Here is a 15,593-nt window from a genome sequence, read left to right on the forward strand (position 1 = left end):
CTGTTTGCTCCATTTGGTTCTTAAACGGTAACCGGTTTCCGTAATGAATACCCGTCCCCACTAAAAACACTGTGCGGTGTTGTTGATCTCAAACCAGCTGGTTGTGTTGCTTTATCGGAATGACAATGTAGGATATGTTTTAAATAAACGTTTTAAAGGCACTATACCCTTGGTTCAAATATGCTCATTTGATATTTTAAAGTCTACTGCATCAGGCTGGATACAACACTACTCATGGAAGATGTTAATGAATTCCGGGACGACGTCATTCCGATTAAACCCAATCCAGTACTCGAAAAATGTATTGTATTCAAAGTTTACAAGAGGAGATGGTTCATTCTGTTCGTGTTGTGCTTGCTAAATTGCTCAAACTCCATAGTAAGTGGCTTTAATTATCATTTGCTGTCTCATACATTAACTTGGCTGTAATCTGTCAAAAAATTCATGGTGTGATTTTGTAACTTTTTGTAGCAATGTAAAACTCACTGTGACTCAGATTGTTACAACGTTACACCAATGTTATAATCTCCCTTTCTCCGATTGCTTCAATGTTACACCAATGTAATAATCTCTAGGGCTCAGATTGCTACAATGTTACAACAATGTAGCAATCTCTATGGCTCTATTACTACATTGTTTTAAAAGGTAAATGAACTGGAGAAGCATGTGACACTGGCATGTAGCCTACAGGTTCATTTTGAAAAGTCTGACCTCTTTCTATTGTTTGTGATCCTGATATAATATGGTATATTATGTGATTCCCTACTGCCACATTTGATAAATGAACTAGTGTAGCCTACAGCCATATGGCGTAGTTTATAGCAACAATGTATGCTATTCTGTTCTTCTGAAATAGACTACATTTACTTCATATCATGTTTCTTTAGACCTGTCTAGAATAAATAATGGATTTATTGTGATGGTGTAAGCAATATTACATGAATTTATTAGACTTTTTAAAATGTAGATGTTCTCGAGCAGCATTATGTCCAGGAATTTCCCGAATTGGATTGATTGTTCGTACCCCCCAGGGCAATTGAACTGATTCCAGAGGCTGATCCAAAACACCCCCGGCAGAGAAGAGGTATTCGGAGTGGACTCCTAATCCCGACTCAGTAGGCACGCTCACCACCAACCGCTTCCGAGTATATTGCTCTCTAATGTTCAGTCTCTGGATAATAAAGTTGACGAGCTCAGGGCGAGGATCTCCTTCCAGAGAGACATCAGGGATTGTAACATACTTTGTTCGGAAACATGGCTCTCTCTGGATATACTGTCGGAGTCCATACAGCCAGTTGGGTTCTCAGTTCATTGCGCAGACAAGAATAAAGATCTCTCCGGGAAGAAGAAGGGTATATGTTTCATGATTAACTACTCATGGTGTGATTGTGATAACATACATAAACTCAAGTTCTTTTGTTCACCCGACCTAGAATACCTCACAATCAAATGATGACCACATTACCTCCCAAGAGAATTCTCTTCGGTTTTAGTCACAGCCGTGTATATTCCCCCTCAAGCCGTTACCACAACGGCCCTCAAAGACTTACACTGGACTCTATGCAAACTGGAAACCACATATCCTGATACCACATTTATAGTAGCCAGGGATTTTAACAAAGCTAATCTGAGGAAAACGCTACCACAGTTCTACCAGCACATTGACTGTAGCACTCACTCTGAGAAAACATTGGACCAGTGCTACTCAACTTTTCGAAATGCCTACAAGGCCCTCCACCACCCTCCCTTTGGCAAATCTGATCACGACTCTATTTTGGTCCTCCCTTCCTATAGGCAGAAACTATTCAATGCTGGTCAGACCAATCAGAATTGATTGTTCAAGATTGTTTTGATCATGGGACTGGGATATGTTCTGGGTAGCCTCTGAGAATAACATCAACGAATACATGTATACGGTGAATTAGTTTGTTAGAAAATGTATAGGGGACTACCTGACATGATGACTCCTTGCTGTCCCCAGTCCATCTGACCGTGCTGCTGCTCCAGTTTCAACTGTTCTGCCTTATTATTATACGACCATGCTGGTCATTTATGAACATTTGAACATCTTGGCCATGTTCTGTTATAATCTCCACCCGGCACAGCCAGAAGAGGACTGGCCACCCCACATAGCCTGGTTCCTCTCTAGGTTTCTTCCTAGGTTTTGGCCTTTCTAGGGAGTTTTTCCTAGCCACCGTGCTTCTACACCTGCATTGCTTGCTGTTTGGGGTTTTAGGCTGGGTTACTGTATAGCACTTTGAGATATCAGCTGATGTACGAAGGGCTATATAAATAAATTTGATTTGATTTTGATTTGAGATGTACCCACTTTGACTATTCAAATCTACCCAAACCAGAAACCGTGGATAGATAGGAGCAATCGCGCAAAACTGTAAGCGACACCAACGTCTTGCTTCTGGACCAGCTAAACACCTTTTTCACCCGCTTTGAGGATAACACAGTTCCAGCGACGCAGCTAGCTATCAAGGACAGTGGACTCTCCATCTCTGTAGCCAACGTGAGTAAGACATTTAAGCGTGTTAACCCTCGCAAGGCTGCCGGCCCAGACGGCATCCTTAGCTGGGTCTTCAGAGAATGTGCAGACCAGCTGGCTGGAGTGTTTACAGACATATTCAATCTCTCCCTATCCCAGTCTGCTTTCCTGGACAAGAGGAATACCTACAGTGCCTTGCGAAAGTATTCGGCCCACTTGAACTTTGCGACCTTTTGCCACATTTCAGGCCTCAAACATAAAGATATAAAACTGTATTTTTTTTGTGAAGAATCAACAACAAGTGGGACACAATCATGAAGTGGAACAACATTTATTGGATATTTCAAACTTTTTTAACAAATCCAAAACTGAAAAATTGGGCGTGCAAAATTATTCAGCCCCTTTACTTTCAGTGCAGCAAACTCTCTCCAGAAGTTCAGTGAGGATCTCTGAATGATCCAATGTTGACCTAAATGACTAATGATGATAAATACAATCCACCTGTGTGTAATCAAGTCTCCGTATAAATGCACCTGCACTGTGATAGTCTCAGAGGTCCGTTAAAAGCGCAGAGAGCATCATGAAGAACAAGGAACACACCAGGCAGGTCCGAGATACTGTTGTGAAGAAGTTTAAAGCCGGATTTGGATACAAAAAGATTTCCCAAGCTTTAAACATCCCAAGGAGCACTGTGCAAGCGATAATATTGAAATGGAAGGAGTATCAGACCACTGCAAATCTAACAAGGCCTGGCCGTCCCTCTAAACTTTCAGCTCATACAAGGAGAAGACTGATCAGAGATGCAGCCAAGAGGCCCATGATCACTCTGGATGAACTGCAGAGATCTACAGCTGAGGTGGGAGACTCTGTCCATAGGACAACAATCAGTCGTATATTGCACAAATCTGGCCTTTATGGAAGAGTGGCAAGAAGAAAGCCATTTCTTAAAGATATCCATAAAAAGTGTTGTTTAAAGTTTGCCACAAGCCACCTGGGAGACACACCAAACATGTGGAAGAAGGTGCTCTGGTCAGATGAAACCAAAATTGAACTTTTTGGCAACAATGCAAAACGTTATGTTTGGCGTAAAAGCAACACAGCTCATCACCCTGAACACACATCCCCACTGTCAAACATGGTGGTGGCAGCATCATGGTTTGGGCCTGCTTTTCTTCAGCAGGGACAGGGAAGATGGTTAAAATTGATGGGAAGATGGATGGAGCCAAATACAGGACCATTCTGGAAGAAAACCTGATGGAGTCTGCAAAAGACCTGAGACTGGGACGGAGATTTGTCTTCCAACAAGACAATGATCCAAAACATAAAGCAAAATCTACAATGGAATGGTTCAAAAATAAACATATCCAGGTGTTAGAATGGCCTAGTCAAAGTCCAGACCTGAATCCAATCGAGAATCTGTGGAAAGAACTGAAAACTGCTGTTCACAAATGCTCTCCATCCAACCTCACTGAGCTCGAGCTGTTTTGCAAGGAGGAATGGGAAAAAATGTCAGTCTCTCGATGTGCAAAACTGATAGAGACATACCCCAAGCGACTTACAGCTGTAATCGCAGCAAAAGGTGGCGCTACAAAGTATTAACTTAAGGGGGCTGAATAATTTTGCATGCCCAATTTTTCAGTTTTTGATTTGTTAAAAAAGTTTGAAATATCCAATAAATGTTGTTCCACTTCATGATTGTGTCCCACTTGTTGTTGATTCTTCACAAAAAAATACAGTTTTATATCTTTATGTTTGAAGCCTGAAATGTGGCAAAAGGTCGCAAAGTTCAAGGGGGCCGAATACTTTCGCAAGGCACTGTATGTAAGAATGCTTTTCATTGACTATAGCTCAGCATTCAACACCATAGTACCCTCCAAGCTCATCATTAAGCTTGAGGCCCTGGGTCTGAACCCTGCCCTGTGCAACTCGGTCCTAGACTTCCTGACGGGCCGCCCCCCAGGTGGTGAAGGTAGGAAACAACACCTCCACTTAGCTGATCCTCAACACATGGGCCCTACAAGGGTGCGTGCTCAGCTCCCTCCTGTACTCCCTTTTCACCCATGACTCCCGTTTCACCTACGCCTCCAACTCAATCATCAAGTTTGCAGACGACACAACAGTAGTAGGCCTGGTTACCAACAATGACGAGACAGCCTACAGGGAGGAGATGAGGGCCCTGGGAGTGTGATGCAGGAAAATAACCTCTCACTCAACGTCAACAAAACAAAGGAGCTTATCGGGGACTTCAGGAAAAAGCAGAGGGTGCAACCCCCTATCTACATCGACGGGACCACAGTGGAGAAGGTGGAAAGCGTCCATTTCCTTGGCGTATACATCACTGAAAACTGAAATGGTCCACCCACACAGACAGTGTGGTGAAGAAGGCGCAACAGCGCCTCTTCAACCTCAGGAGGCAGAAGAAATTTGCTTGGCACCTAAAACCCTCACAAACTTTTACAGATGCACAATTGAGAGCATCCTGTCGGGCTTTATCACCGCCTGGTACAGCAACTGCACCGCCCACAACCTCAGGGCTCTCCAGAGGGTGGTGCGGTCTGCACAGCGCATCACCGGGGGCAGACTACCTGCCCTCCAGGATACCTACAGCACCCGATGTCACAGGAAGTCCTTCTATTCTATTCTACTGTGTCTTGGTCTATGCCGCTCCAACACTGCTCGTCCAAATATTAATATGTTCTTAATTCCATTCCTTAACTTTAGATTTGTGTATATTGTGTGTATTGTTTTGAAATGGTTAGATATTACTTGTTAGATATTACTGCATTGTTGGAGCTAGAAACACAAGCATGTCAATACACCTGCAATAACATCTGCTGAACATGTGTATGTGATCAATACAATTTCATTTGATTTGATTTGGACAGACTGCTGCAGATCCTAAATTAGTGTTTACCCTTCACTATGAAATACAGTAGCTTAGCAGCCTATAGTGACGTTTCAGGAGTCATCATGAACCCCTTCAGCATATCACTCATTGAGTCAAAATGCATTTGGTTCAGACTTCTACAAGGGTACTGTGAAGGTATCTGCCATATGGTGCACCCTAATATTTCAGAGAATTAAGCTAATGTACCCCTGGGGCTATTGCTTTAATAGGGGATGTGTGCCTTAGGGCAAATCACGCCTGACAATGTAAATCGAAGCCCCATCTTCCACAGGTGATGAACCCAAGACACGGATTCATTCCTTCTATTCTTCCACTCTTCACCTCTAACTGAGCAGAACAATTCACACAAAAATTATAATATTGGAATGCAAAATGTATCAGGCTTTACTCCAACTTAACTGGCCAAGAGGGCGGACATACTTGGACTCCCGAGTGGTGCAGCGGTCTAAGGCAGTCCATCTCAGTGTTAGAGGTGTCACTACAGACCTGGGTTCGAGTCCAGGCTGTAACACAACTGGCTGTGATTGGGAGTCCTATAGGGTTTGGCCGGGGTAGACCGTCATAGTAAATAACAAATTGTTCTTAACTGACTTGCCAAGTTAAATAAATAAATAAATAAATTCATCTGCACTTTATATATTAATGTTTAATAACTAGTTTGGTGAAGTTCCCGACCAATTTGTTAGTTATTCTTCTGCCTGTTTAGCCTGGCTAACTGGCTGAGTAAGATGGTTAACGCAACCAAAATGACGAAGGCTAACAAGGCGGGTTCAGGTTCAAGACCATGCCCAAATAATACTCACATTTTGTTGACTGGTATGTCTCGGAGTAGCGCATGCTCTTGCTGCCCCTGCTCGGGCTCAGCTTGTGTGTGAGATGAAGGGACGGTGTCAGTAACAGTGGCTTGCCCTGTTCCCAAGTCCATAGTGTGACCAGATTCCCTTGGCAAATTTGTACCTTTATTTAACTAGGCAGGTTAAGAACAAACTCTTATTTTCAATCACTAGGAACTGCCTTGTTCAGGGGCAGAACAACAGAGTTGTACTTTGTCAGCTCAGGGATTTGAACTTGCAACCTTTTGGTTTCTAGTCCAACGCTCTAACCACTAGGCTACTATGCCACCCCAAATGGGTAGAATTCTTAGGACTTCCTCTCACAGGAGCCTCGGCTGGGTCTGAGTTATGGGAACCATGGATGAATTGAGGCTTTGGTCAGATCAAATGCCTTGTCTGCCTGGGCTGAGGCATGTGAAAGCTGCCCTAGCTTAACCCGGTTTTCTTCTGCTAGCTCTACACTGGCAGCAGGCTTGGCTAGCATACGGTACTGCATACGGTACGGTGACAACAGTGACTCTGTGTTTGGCTACGGCCGACCAAGGTACTGCTTCGGCCATTACTTGAGCTCCTGTGCACATAAAAGGCACTTTAACACATTGTTTCTACCCCAAGTTACATTGTTTTCACGGGTGTCAAGTGTGTGTTGTCCTCCACATACGAGCTCAATAAAAAGAGTCCCTTTCCCACAGTCAGACACTCGGTTGTTGAGAATGGTGAACCCCCCCACATTTTAGTTTTATGCTGCTTCAGATGGCACATTGCGGGAGACTCGCTGTCTGTGTCGACCAATGGCGTGTATGCACAGTCTCACCCTGGATAATGCGAACATGTCAGAGGCCCGGTACACCCAGTATTTATTGGTTCCCAGAAAGGGCGGGACTTTGCACCCATTTTAGACCTGCGTGACCTAAATAAGGACTTCAGGGTGTAAAAATTCAGAATGGTCACGAACAGCCGGTTGTTACAGGGCGCCCGGGCAATTGGGTCACTTCAATTGACCTGAATGACACATACTTTCATGTGGCAATAATATCCCCCTCACAGGAAGTTCCTGAGGTTCCATTTCGAGGCTGTGTAGCCTACGAGTGTCTGGGACTCAGGAAATTGGACTACCTGGATATTTGGCTGGTGGTAGCAGAGTCTAGGGAGCAGGCTGTGTTACACACATCCATGCTGGTTTCACATGTTCAGTCTCTTGAGTTTCATAGTGAATCAAGAGAATAGCTGTTTGACTCCATCTCAGCACGTTCCGTTTCTGGGTCTCAAGATAGACTTAAAAGTTCTTGTCCCAGCAGAGGCAGTCTGGTTTCCGGTTTTGCTTGGCCTGATTTTGGCTAGGTCACATATTGCATTTTCACCAGTGCCTGCGTCAATTGGGGATGATGGCTTCTATGATACCCATGGTTTCCCCCGGGCTGTTGCTGATGCAACCTTTTCAGCGGTGGGTGATAGGCACATGGACGCATCGCGCCACCTAAATTGGTCACTCCGGGTGGCCCCGTTATGCCAATGGGCTTTGTTGTCGCTGGGGACCCCCATGGGATGAATTATATCCCGCAAGGTGATCACGACAGACGCATCCCCTGAGGGCAGCTACATTTGGGGGTTGCTGGCATACATCAACAGACAGGGAAGGGTGCAGTCTCTAACCATCTTATCCTTGGCTCGCTCACTACTGCTGTGGAGCAGTGCGCACTTTCCCTCACTCCGGGCGACGCATCCCCCCGGGTGCCTCAATACAGGTGTGGATCTGCTATCCAGGGGTGCACCCGTTCTCTGGGATCTCCCAGATATGGGATATGTTTGGCAAGGATGACGTAGATCTTTACTCATCATAAGAAAATGTGTGTTGTTGACTGGTTTTCTCGATAAGGGCTCTGGGTGCTCCTTGACGCGTTTCCCCCTGTGGACCTGATTCAGCCCACGCTGGAAAGGGTGCATCTGGAGGGATTGTCATTGATCCTTGTGGCTCCCCGTTGGCCCAAACAACATTGGTTCACGGAGATCATTCTACTTTTAGGCGGGGACCCGGATTCTAAACCTATTGCACCCATTTGGGATTTGGCTTTGGTTTTGGATGTTCTCTGTGAGGCCCCCTTTGAACCAATGGAGTCATTGGATCTGAAATCCTCTCCTACAAGACTGCCCTGCTCGTGGCTTTGGCCTCAGCCAAATGTGTTGGAGATCCCCACATGTTATCCATTCACCCCTCTTGTATAAAGTTCGCCCTTGTTGACTTTAAGGTGACGTTGCGTCCTATTGCACCCTTTGCTGCTAAGGTCATGACTATGTCCTACAGGTCCTATGTCCTCTAGCTTTGAGCTATTTCCCTTTTCGCCTCCTCCATTTGCTTCTGAGGAGCAGTGGAGGTTACATGCCCTGTATCCGTATGAGCGTTACGCCATGTTTACATACCCTACATTACTCATCTCATATGTATATACTGTACTCTATACCATCTACTGCATACTGCCATCTTGATGTAATAAATGTATCACTAGCCACTTTAAACAATGTCAGTTTATATAATGTTTACATATCCTACATTACTCATCTCATATGTATATACTGTACTCTATACCATCTACTGCATCTTGCCTATGCGGTTCGGCCATCACTCGTTCATATATTTTTATGTACATATTCTTATTCATTCCTTTACACTTGTGTGCATAAGGTAGTTGTTGTGAAATTGTTAGGTTAGATTACTTGTTAGATATTACTGCATGGTCGGAACTAGAAGCACGAGCATTTCGCTACGCTCGCATTAACATCTGCTAACCATGTCTTATGTGACAAATACAATTTGATTTGATTTGTACATTGAGCGGCCTAGGGGTGTACGTTTGAGTGTCCAACTTTTTGTCTGTTTTGCTAATCCGGATAGATTTAGTGGGCTTTCTAAACTGCAGCTCGGGGGCTATTTCTCTGGTCCGCTATGACAGCAACAGGCAAGAATTACCTAACGGTGCACGTGCCCATTTCACCAGGGGTTTGGCAACGTCTTGGGCATTGTTTAAAGGGTTGCCTTCAGGAGATATCTGTTCTACGGCGAGTTGGGCATTACCAAACATTTTTGTGAGGTTTTATTGCTCAGATTTCATTGCCCCCTGTGTAGCCAACTGTGTGGTTACCGCTGGGTCAGGAGAGTGTCATTAAGCAGCATGCAGATTGCACAATACCAACAATTTGGTGCCCTGGGGTGTGATTTCATGTCCTCATAGATTTGTTGTACTGAGTTGAGTGACTGAAAGGGAAGGTACAGTTATGACTGTAACTACTGTTCCATGAACACCTGTTCGGCCAGTTCTGGGCACGGTGAAGAGCGGTACTGAATTGAAGGAATGAATTTGTGCCTTCATATTTGCGTGTTGTAGCTTAGACTTTACTTTAAATCATCTGAGGTTTTAGTGATGTGCCCGCCATCGGTTGAGACACAACATGCTCTTGAGTAGGCTGGAATCTAGTGCTCAGAGGCAGATGAAATTGAAACTTTGTCTGGATAGGCCAGAAAATGTGACACGTCACTCCCTATGCAAATGTTGGGTGTGAAACCTGACACTTCAAATAAGCTCCGCTGATTGAGAAGTAGTGGAAAACAGACAATTGGGGCTTTCTGGCACTATAAGGTACTGGACCCTGCAACGTTCACAGGGGGCTTTGTACACCAAAATGTAAGTTGGAACCGGTCCACAACCGCTCAAAGTCTCCTATGTAAGGGACAACATCTAAGAGGTTAAAGTTAGGTTAATCTTTGAAGGAGAGGGCACAGGGGTCAAACTGTATATGGTTAAAATGCTGTGATTGTATCGGCCTATCACTGTTTATTGGGCTGGGATGGTTGGTCTCTCTCCTCAGCATAGGAATTCTACACATTCATTTTGACCAATGAATGCCAATATAAGTCATAGACTGTTCTCTCTGCTACCGCACGGCAAGCGGTACCGGAGCGCCAAGTCTAGGTCCAAGAGGCTTCTAAACAGCTTCTACCCCCAAGCCATAAGACTCCTGAACAGCTAATTAAATGGCTACCCAGACTATTTGCAAATAAGCCTATGTAAACACTCCATAGTAGCCTCTGATTTGAATAGTCCGGCCTAAAGCTGGGTCATACGCTAGTGCCTTGTGAGTCATTGCTTCTGTTTTCACGTGACTTGGAGTTCCACAAGGCAAGGCTGTGGTTTACTTCCTGCTTAGTGATGTATCTTTTTATCACATGATCACATGTATACCAGTGGGTTGCGTTTGTCATGCAGTTTTTCATGCAGCTTCCTTGGGAAAGAGGTATTCAGTCCTTAATAGGACTTCCTGGTTAAAAAAAGGTTAAATAGAATAAATCAAGCTTTACGTCTCATTGGTTGACATCTTGATTGGACTGGAATATTAACAGATGGTGTCCGATCAGACACTTTTGTGTCACTGCATTGTAACATTGGGCAGATAGAATGATTGAGGAAATATCAGTGAAGAACATTTGTGTACAAGCAGCAAGTTGTAAATAATGTAATGACACATTTATTGTATATATAATCAAATGATCCTAAAACACCCTCTTCCTTTGTGTTTGTGCTTGTGTCCTCAGTTATGGCTGACCTTTGCTCCAGTGGCAGACCATTCAGCCCAGTTCATGGGTGTCACCCTGGACCAGATCAACTGGCTGTCCATGATCTACATGGTGGTGGCCATTCCTCTCAGCTTTGGGACCACATGGATGCTGGACACCTTAGGACTCCGAATCACAGTATGTACAGTGTGGTCAAGGTAGACCACACACAGGTCTCCTGACCTCAATGGGACTTCCTGGGCAAATAAAGGTTAAATGAATAAAACAGACCAGATTCCATTAAATCTGCCTTGCCTACAGTATCTCGCAGAATATTTGTTTACAACGCTGTGCACACACTGAAAACAAACCTGTGAGGGGAGTCTGTCCAGTGCTTGAAATGAAAGATACAGACTGTTCCTTTAAGATATGCATGAAATAGATATGCATGAAAGAGATATGATGAAAGAGATATGGATGAGAGGTGTAAGAGGGACATTCAGTAAAGTGTGAATGTTTGAGTTTGCCTGGAAAAATCTCAGATAGAAAGTGTGTGGGCTTTGGATATGAAGTCTGCTGTCAGTGATAGAGGAAGCTGCCCACATGCAGATGGCACTTTTTTTACTAAATCGTGCCCATTGTGACATTTTGCCTTTCTGACTGTTCTATAGCTGGTGCTGGGTTCCTGGCTCAACATGTTGGGAGCTGTGCTGCGTTTCGTGGGCATCATGAGGAACCTACCAAGTGCAGCCAATTTCCCCGTGGTGATGGGGGGCCAAACCCTATGTGCCCTGGCCCAGCCCCTGGTTATCTTCACTCCCACCAAGCTGGCAGCCCTCTGGTTCCCAGAGCACCAGCGGGCCACCGCCAATATGATAGCCTCCATGTGTGAGTGAGCTATGGTTGCTGTCCTGTCCACCACAGATTTTCCCATCAGTTACTCTGTTAAAACTACCTGTGTCAAGTCAGCATTATTGGTTTAGTCACCACTTGCCATATGTGTTTTGAATTGCCAACTGCTCCTCTTTCTGTCAGCTTTCTGTCAGCTTTTCAGTCAGCTTTTCCGTCAGCCTCAGTCAGCTTTTCAGTCAGCTTTTCAGTCACAGGAACTGAGATCCCCTAAAAAGTAGGAAGAGAAAGTCCAAAATGTCTGTTCGTTTAAGCTCCAAACAAAGGACAATATCATGGCGGCATATTTTAAATTTTTCGGTTGTGTTTCTCTATTTCTCCTTTCAGCAAATCCCCTTGGGATTCTCATTGCTAGCATCTTTTCCCCTATGATTGTGGGGACTACCAACAACATCCCTTTATTGGTGAGTTAAGGAAGAAATAGTAAAACAGATTGTCTTGACTTTAGATTGCATATATATTTATCACTGCATTAATACTTTCTCCGCGTTCACTGATCTTCCCAGCTGTTCATATATGCTGTACCAGCAGCCATTATCTGTCTCCTAGCAACAGTGGGGATCCGTGATAGTGCCCCCCCAACGCCCCCCTCAGCCAGTGCCGAAAGCTCCAACTCAGAGCCCTTCCTGGAGGGAATCAAGCTGGTGAGGAGTTATACACACAAAGAATGACAATACTGTACTAATAATATTTGTAGTCCCCATCAACATTTAATTCACTCCTGATGGTACTGAGGTTCAGGCTCATTATACTTCATTTGAGAGGGGTAGCAGCATCCATATTGCATTGTATATTTGGTGTTTATTAGCAGATACTCTTCCTTTCTTACTCTCTGTCCAGCAAAATGAAGGCAGTTATACCATTTTAAAAACATTAACAATAGATTTCACAACACATTAAGTGTCTGCCTTTAGGCCCCGACTCTATTACCACATATCTACAACACAATATCCATGTGTACGTGTGTGTATAGTGTGTATGTTATCGTGTGTGTCTGTGCCTATGTTTTTGTTGCTTCCCAGTCCCCGCTGTTCCATAAGGTGTATTTCTCTCTGTTTTTGAAATCAAATGTTACTGCTTGCATGAGTTACTTGATGTGGAATAGAGTTCCATGTAGTCATGGCTCTATGTAGTACTGTGCGCCTCCCATAGTCTCTTCTGGACTTGTGGACTGTGAAGAGACCTCTTGTGGCATGTCTTGTGGGGTATGCATGGGTGTCCGAGCTGTGTGCAAGTAGTTCAAAAAGACACATCGGTACATTCAACATGTCAATTACCTCTCACAAATACAAGTAATGATGCAGTCAATCTCTCCTCCACTTTGAGCCAGGAGAGATTGACATTCATATTATTAATGTTAGCTCTCTGTGTACGTCCAAGGGCCAGCCGTGCTGCCTTGTTTTTAGCCAATTGCAAAAAAGTCCCTCTTTGTAGCACCTGACCACACGACTGAACAGTAGTCCAGGTGCAACAGAACTAGCGCCTGTAGGACCTGCCTTGTTGATAGTGCTGTTAAGAAAGCAGAGCAGCACTTTATTATGGACAGACTTCTCCCCATATTAGCTTTTGTTGTATCAATATGTTTTGACCATAACAGTTTACAATCCAGGGTTACTCCAAGCAGTTTAGTCACCTCAACTTGCTCAATTTCCACATTATTTATTACAACATTGAGTTGAGGTTTAGGGTTTAGTGAATGATTTTTCCCAAATACAATGCTTTTAGTTTTTGAAATATTTAGGAATAACTTATTCCTTGCCACCCATTCTGAAACTAACTGTAACTCTTTGTTAAGTGTTGCAGTCATTTCAGTCTCTGTAGTAGCTGATGTGTATAGTGTTGAGTCATCCGCATACATAGACATGTCGTTAGTAAAATTGAAAAAAGTAAGGGGCCTAGACAGCTGCCCTGGGGAAATTCTGATTCTACCTGGATTATGTTGGAGAGGCTTCCATTAAAGAATAACCACTGTGTTCTGTTTAGACAGGTAACTCTTTATCCACAATATAGCAGGGGGTGTAAAGTTTTTCCAGCAGAAGACTATGATCGATAATGTCAAAAGCTGCACTGAAGTCTAACAAATCAGCCCCCATAATCTTTTATCATCAATTTCTCTCAGCCAATCATCAGTCATTTGTGTAAGTGCTGTGCTTGTTGAATGTTCTTTCCTATAAGCGTGCTGAAAGTATTTTGTAAATTTGTTTAGTGTAAAATAGCATTGTATCTAGTCAAACACAATTTTTACGAAGTGTTGGTAACAGGCTGATTGGTCGGCTACTTGAGCCAGTAAAGGGGCCTTTACTATTTTTAGGTAGCGGAATTACTTTAGGCCTGAGGGCACACACTTTCTAGTAAGCTTAAATTGAAGAAAATATCGTCCGCTATTATCCTCAGAAATTTTCCATCCAAATTGTCAGACCCCGGTGGCTTGTCATTGTTCATAGACAACAATACTTTTTTCACCTCTTCCACCCTCACTTTACAGAATTCTAAATTACAGTACAGTACAGTTTCATAATTTGGTCAAATATATTTGGATGTGCAGTGTCAGCAGTTCTTGCTGGCATGTCATGCCTAAGTTTGCTAATCTTGTCAATGAAAAAATCATTATCAGTGGGTTTTGTGATGAATGAGCCATCTGATTCAATGAATGATGGAACTGAGTTTGCCTTTTTGCACAAAATGTAATTTAAGGTGCTTCAAAGCATTTTACTATCATTCATTATGTCATTTATATTTGTTTCATAGTGTAGTTTCTTCTTATTTTTACTCAGTTTAGTCACAAGATTTCTCAATTTGCAGTACGTTTGCCAATCGGTTGTGCAGCCAGACTTATTTGCCATTCTTTTTGCCTCATCCCTCTCAACCATACATTTTTAAATTCCTCATCAATCCAGGTGGATTTAACAGTTTTTACAGCCATTTTCTTCATGGGTGCATGCTTATTAGTAACTGGGATAAGCAATTTCATAAATGTGTCAAGTGCAGCATCTGGTTGCTCTTCATTGCACACCACGGACCAACAAATATTTTTTACATCAATCAACGCAGGAATCACTGCAAAACGTATTGTATGACCTCTTATACACTATATTAGGCTAAGCCTTTGGAACTTTGGTTTTCCTAGATATGGCTACTATATTGTGATCATTATATCCGATGGATTTGAATACTGCTTGAAATTACTGCAAATTTCTGCAGCATTGAATGATCCCTGATGGCTATCTTCTAACAGGAGCATCTGTAACCCACTGTAACCTGTGCCTGTCTGCCTCCTGTTCCTCTGTAGCTCCTGAGGAACAAGGCCTACATGATTCTCCTGCTGTGTTTCGGCTCGGGGATCGCTGTGTTCACCTGCTTCTCTACACTGTTGGAGCAGATTATGTGTGTCCGAGGGTACACTAATGTAAGCACCCATCAATGATCCCAAAGGACCAACAAGATTAGTTTTTCATTGCAAAATATGTCCCATGAATTGGTTTCCTGAACAATATTTTCAATGTGTGTTGCAGGACTTTGCAGGACTGTGTGGAGGTCTCTTCATCGTGTTCGGTATAGTCGGAGCTGGCTTCCTGGGTCTCTACGTTGACAAGACCAAGAAGTTCACTGAGGTCACCAAGGTCAACATGAGCCTCTCAGCGCTGGCCTGCATTGCCTTCTCAGTGGTGAGTCAGGATCAAACCTCAGGGTTATCAGTTTAGTACCTCATGAATAGGTGTGATGATGAAACAGTGATGCATGTTCCAAACTAAGGTTTAGGGTGGAAGAAAACAGCATATATTTTCAGTTTTTCTTCTTTCAAGGTATCAAATCAAAATGAATTGGTCACATACGTGTTCAGCAGATGTTATTGCGGGTGTAGCGAAATGCTTGTGTTTCTAGCTCCGACTGCAGTAATATCTA

General features: G+C 43.6%; 1 protein-coding gene across 1 annotated transcript in view; it reads left to right on the forward strand.

Annotated features, from left to right (window-relative positions):
* Positions 1 to 15,593, forward strand: part of LOC109905234 (solute carrier family 49 member A3) — a 23,624-nt gene continuing 8,031 nt past the window's right edge. Inside the window, exons 1-7 of the mRNA XM_020502505.2 lie at positions 1 to 378; positions 10,821 to 10,979; positions 11,453 to 11,669; positions 12,018 to 12,094; positions 12,197 to 12,334; positions 14,980 to 15,096; positions 15,203 to 15,355. Of these exons, the coding sequence (XP_020358094.1) occupies positions 235 to 378; positions 10,821 to 10,979; positions 11,453 to 11,669; positions 12,018 to 12,094; positions 12,197 to 12,334; positions 14,980 to 15,096; positions 15,203 to 15,355 (1,005 nt within the window). The 5' untranslated portion in view covers positions 1 to 234. The remainder of the gene's footprint in view (positions 379 to 10,820; positions 10,980 to 11,452; positions 11,670 to 12,017; positions 12,095 to 12,196; positions 12,335 to 14,979; positions 15,097 to 15,202; positions 15,356 to 15,593) is intronic.

This window comes from Oncorhynchus kisutch, linkage group LG15 (genome assembly GCF_002021735.2).
Source record: "Oncorhynchus kisutch isolate 150728-3 linkage group LG15, Okis_V2, whole genome shotgun sequence".
In the NCBI taxonomy this organism is placed as follows: domain Eukaryota; kingdom Metazoa; phylum Chordata; class Actinopteri; order Salmoniformes; family Salmonidae; genus Oncorhynchus; species Oncorhynchus kisutch.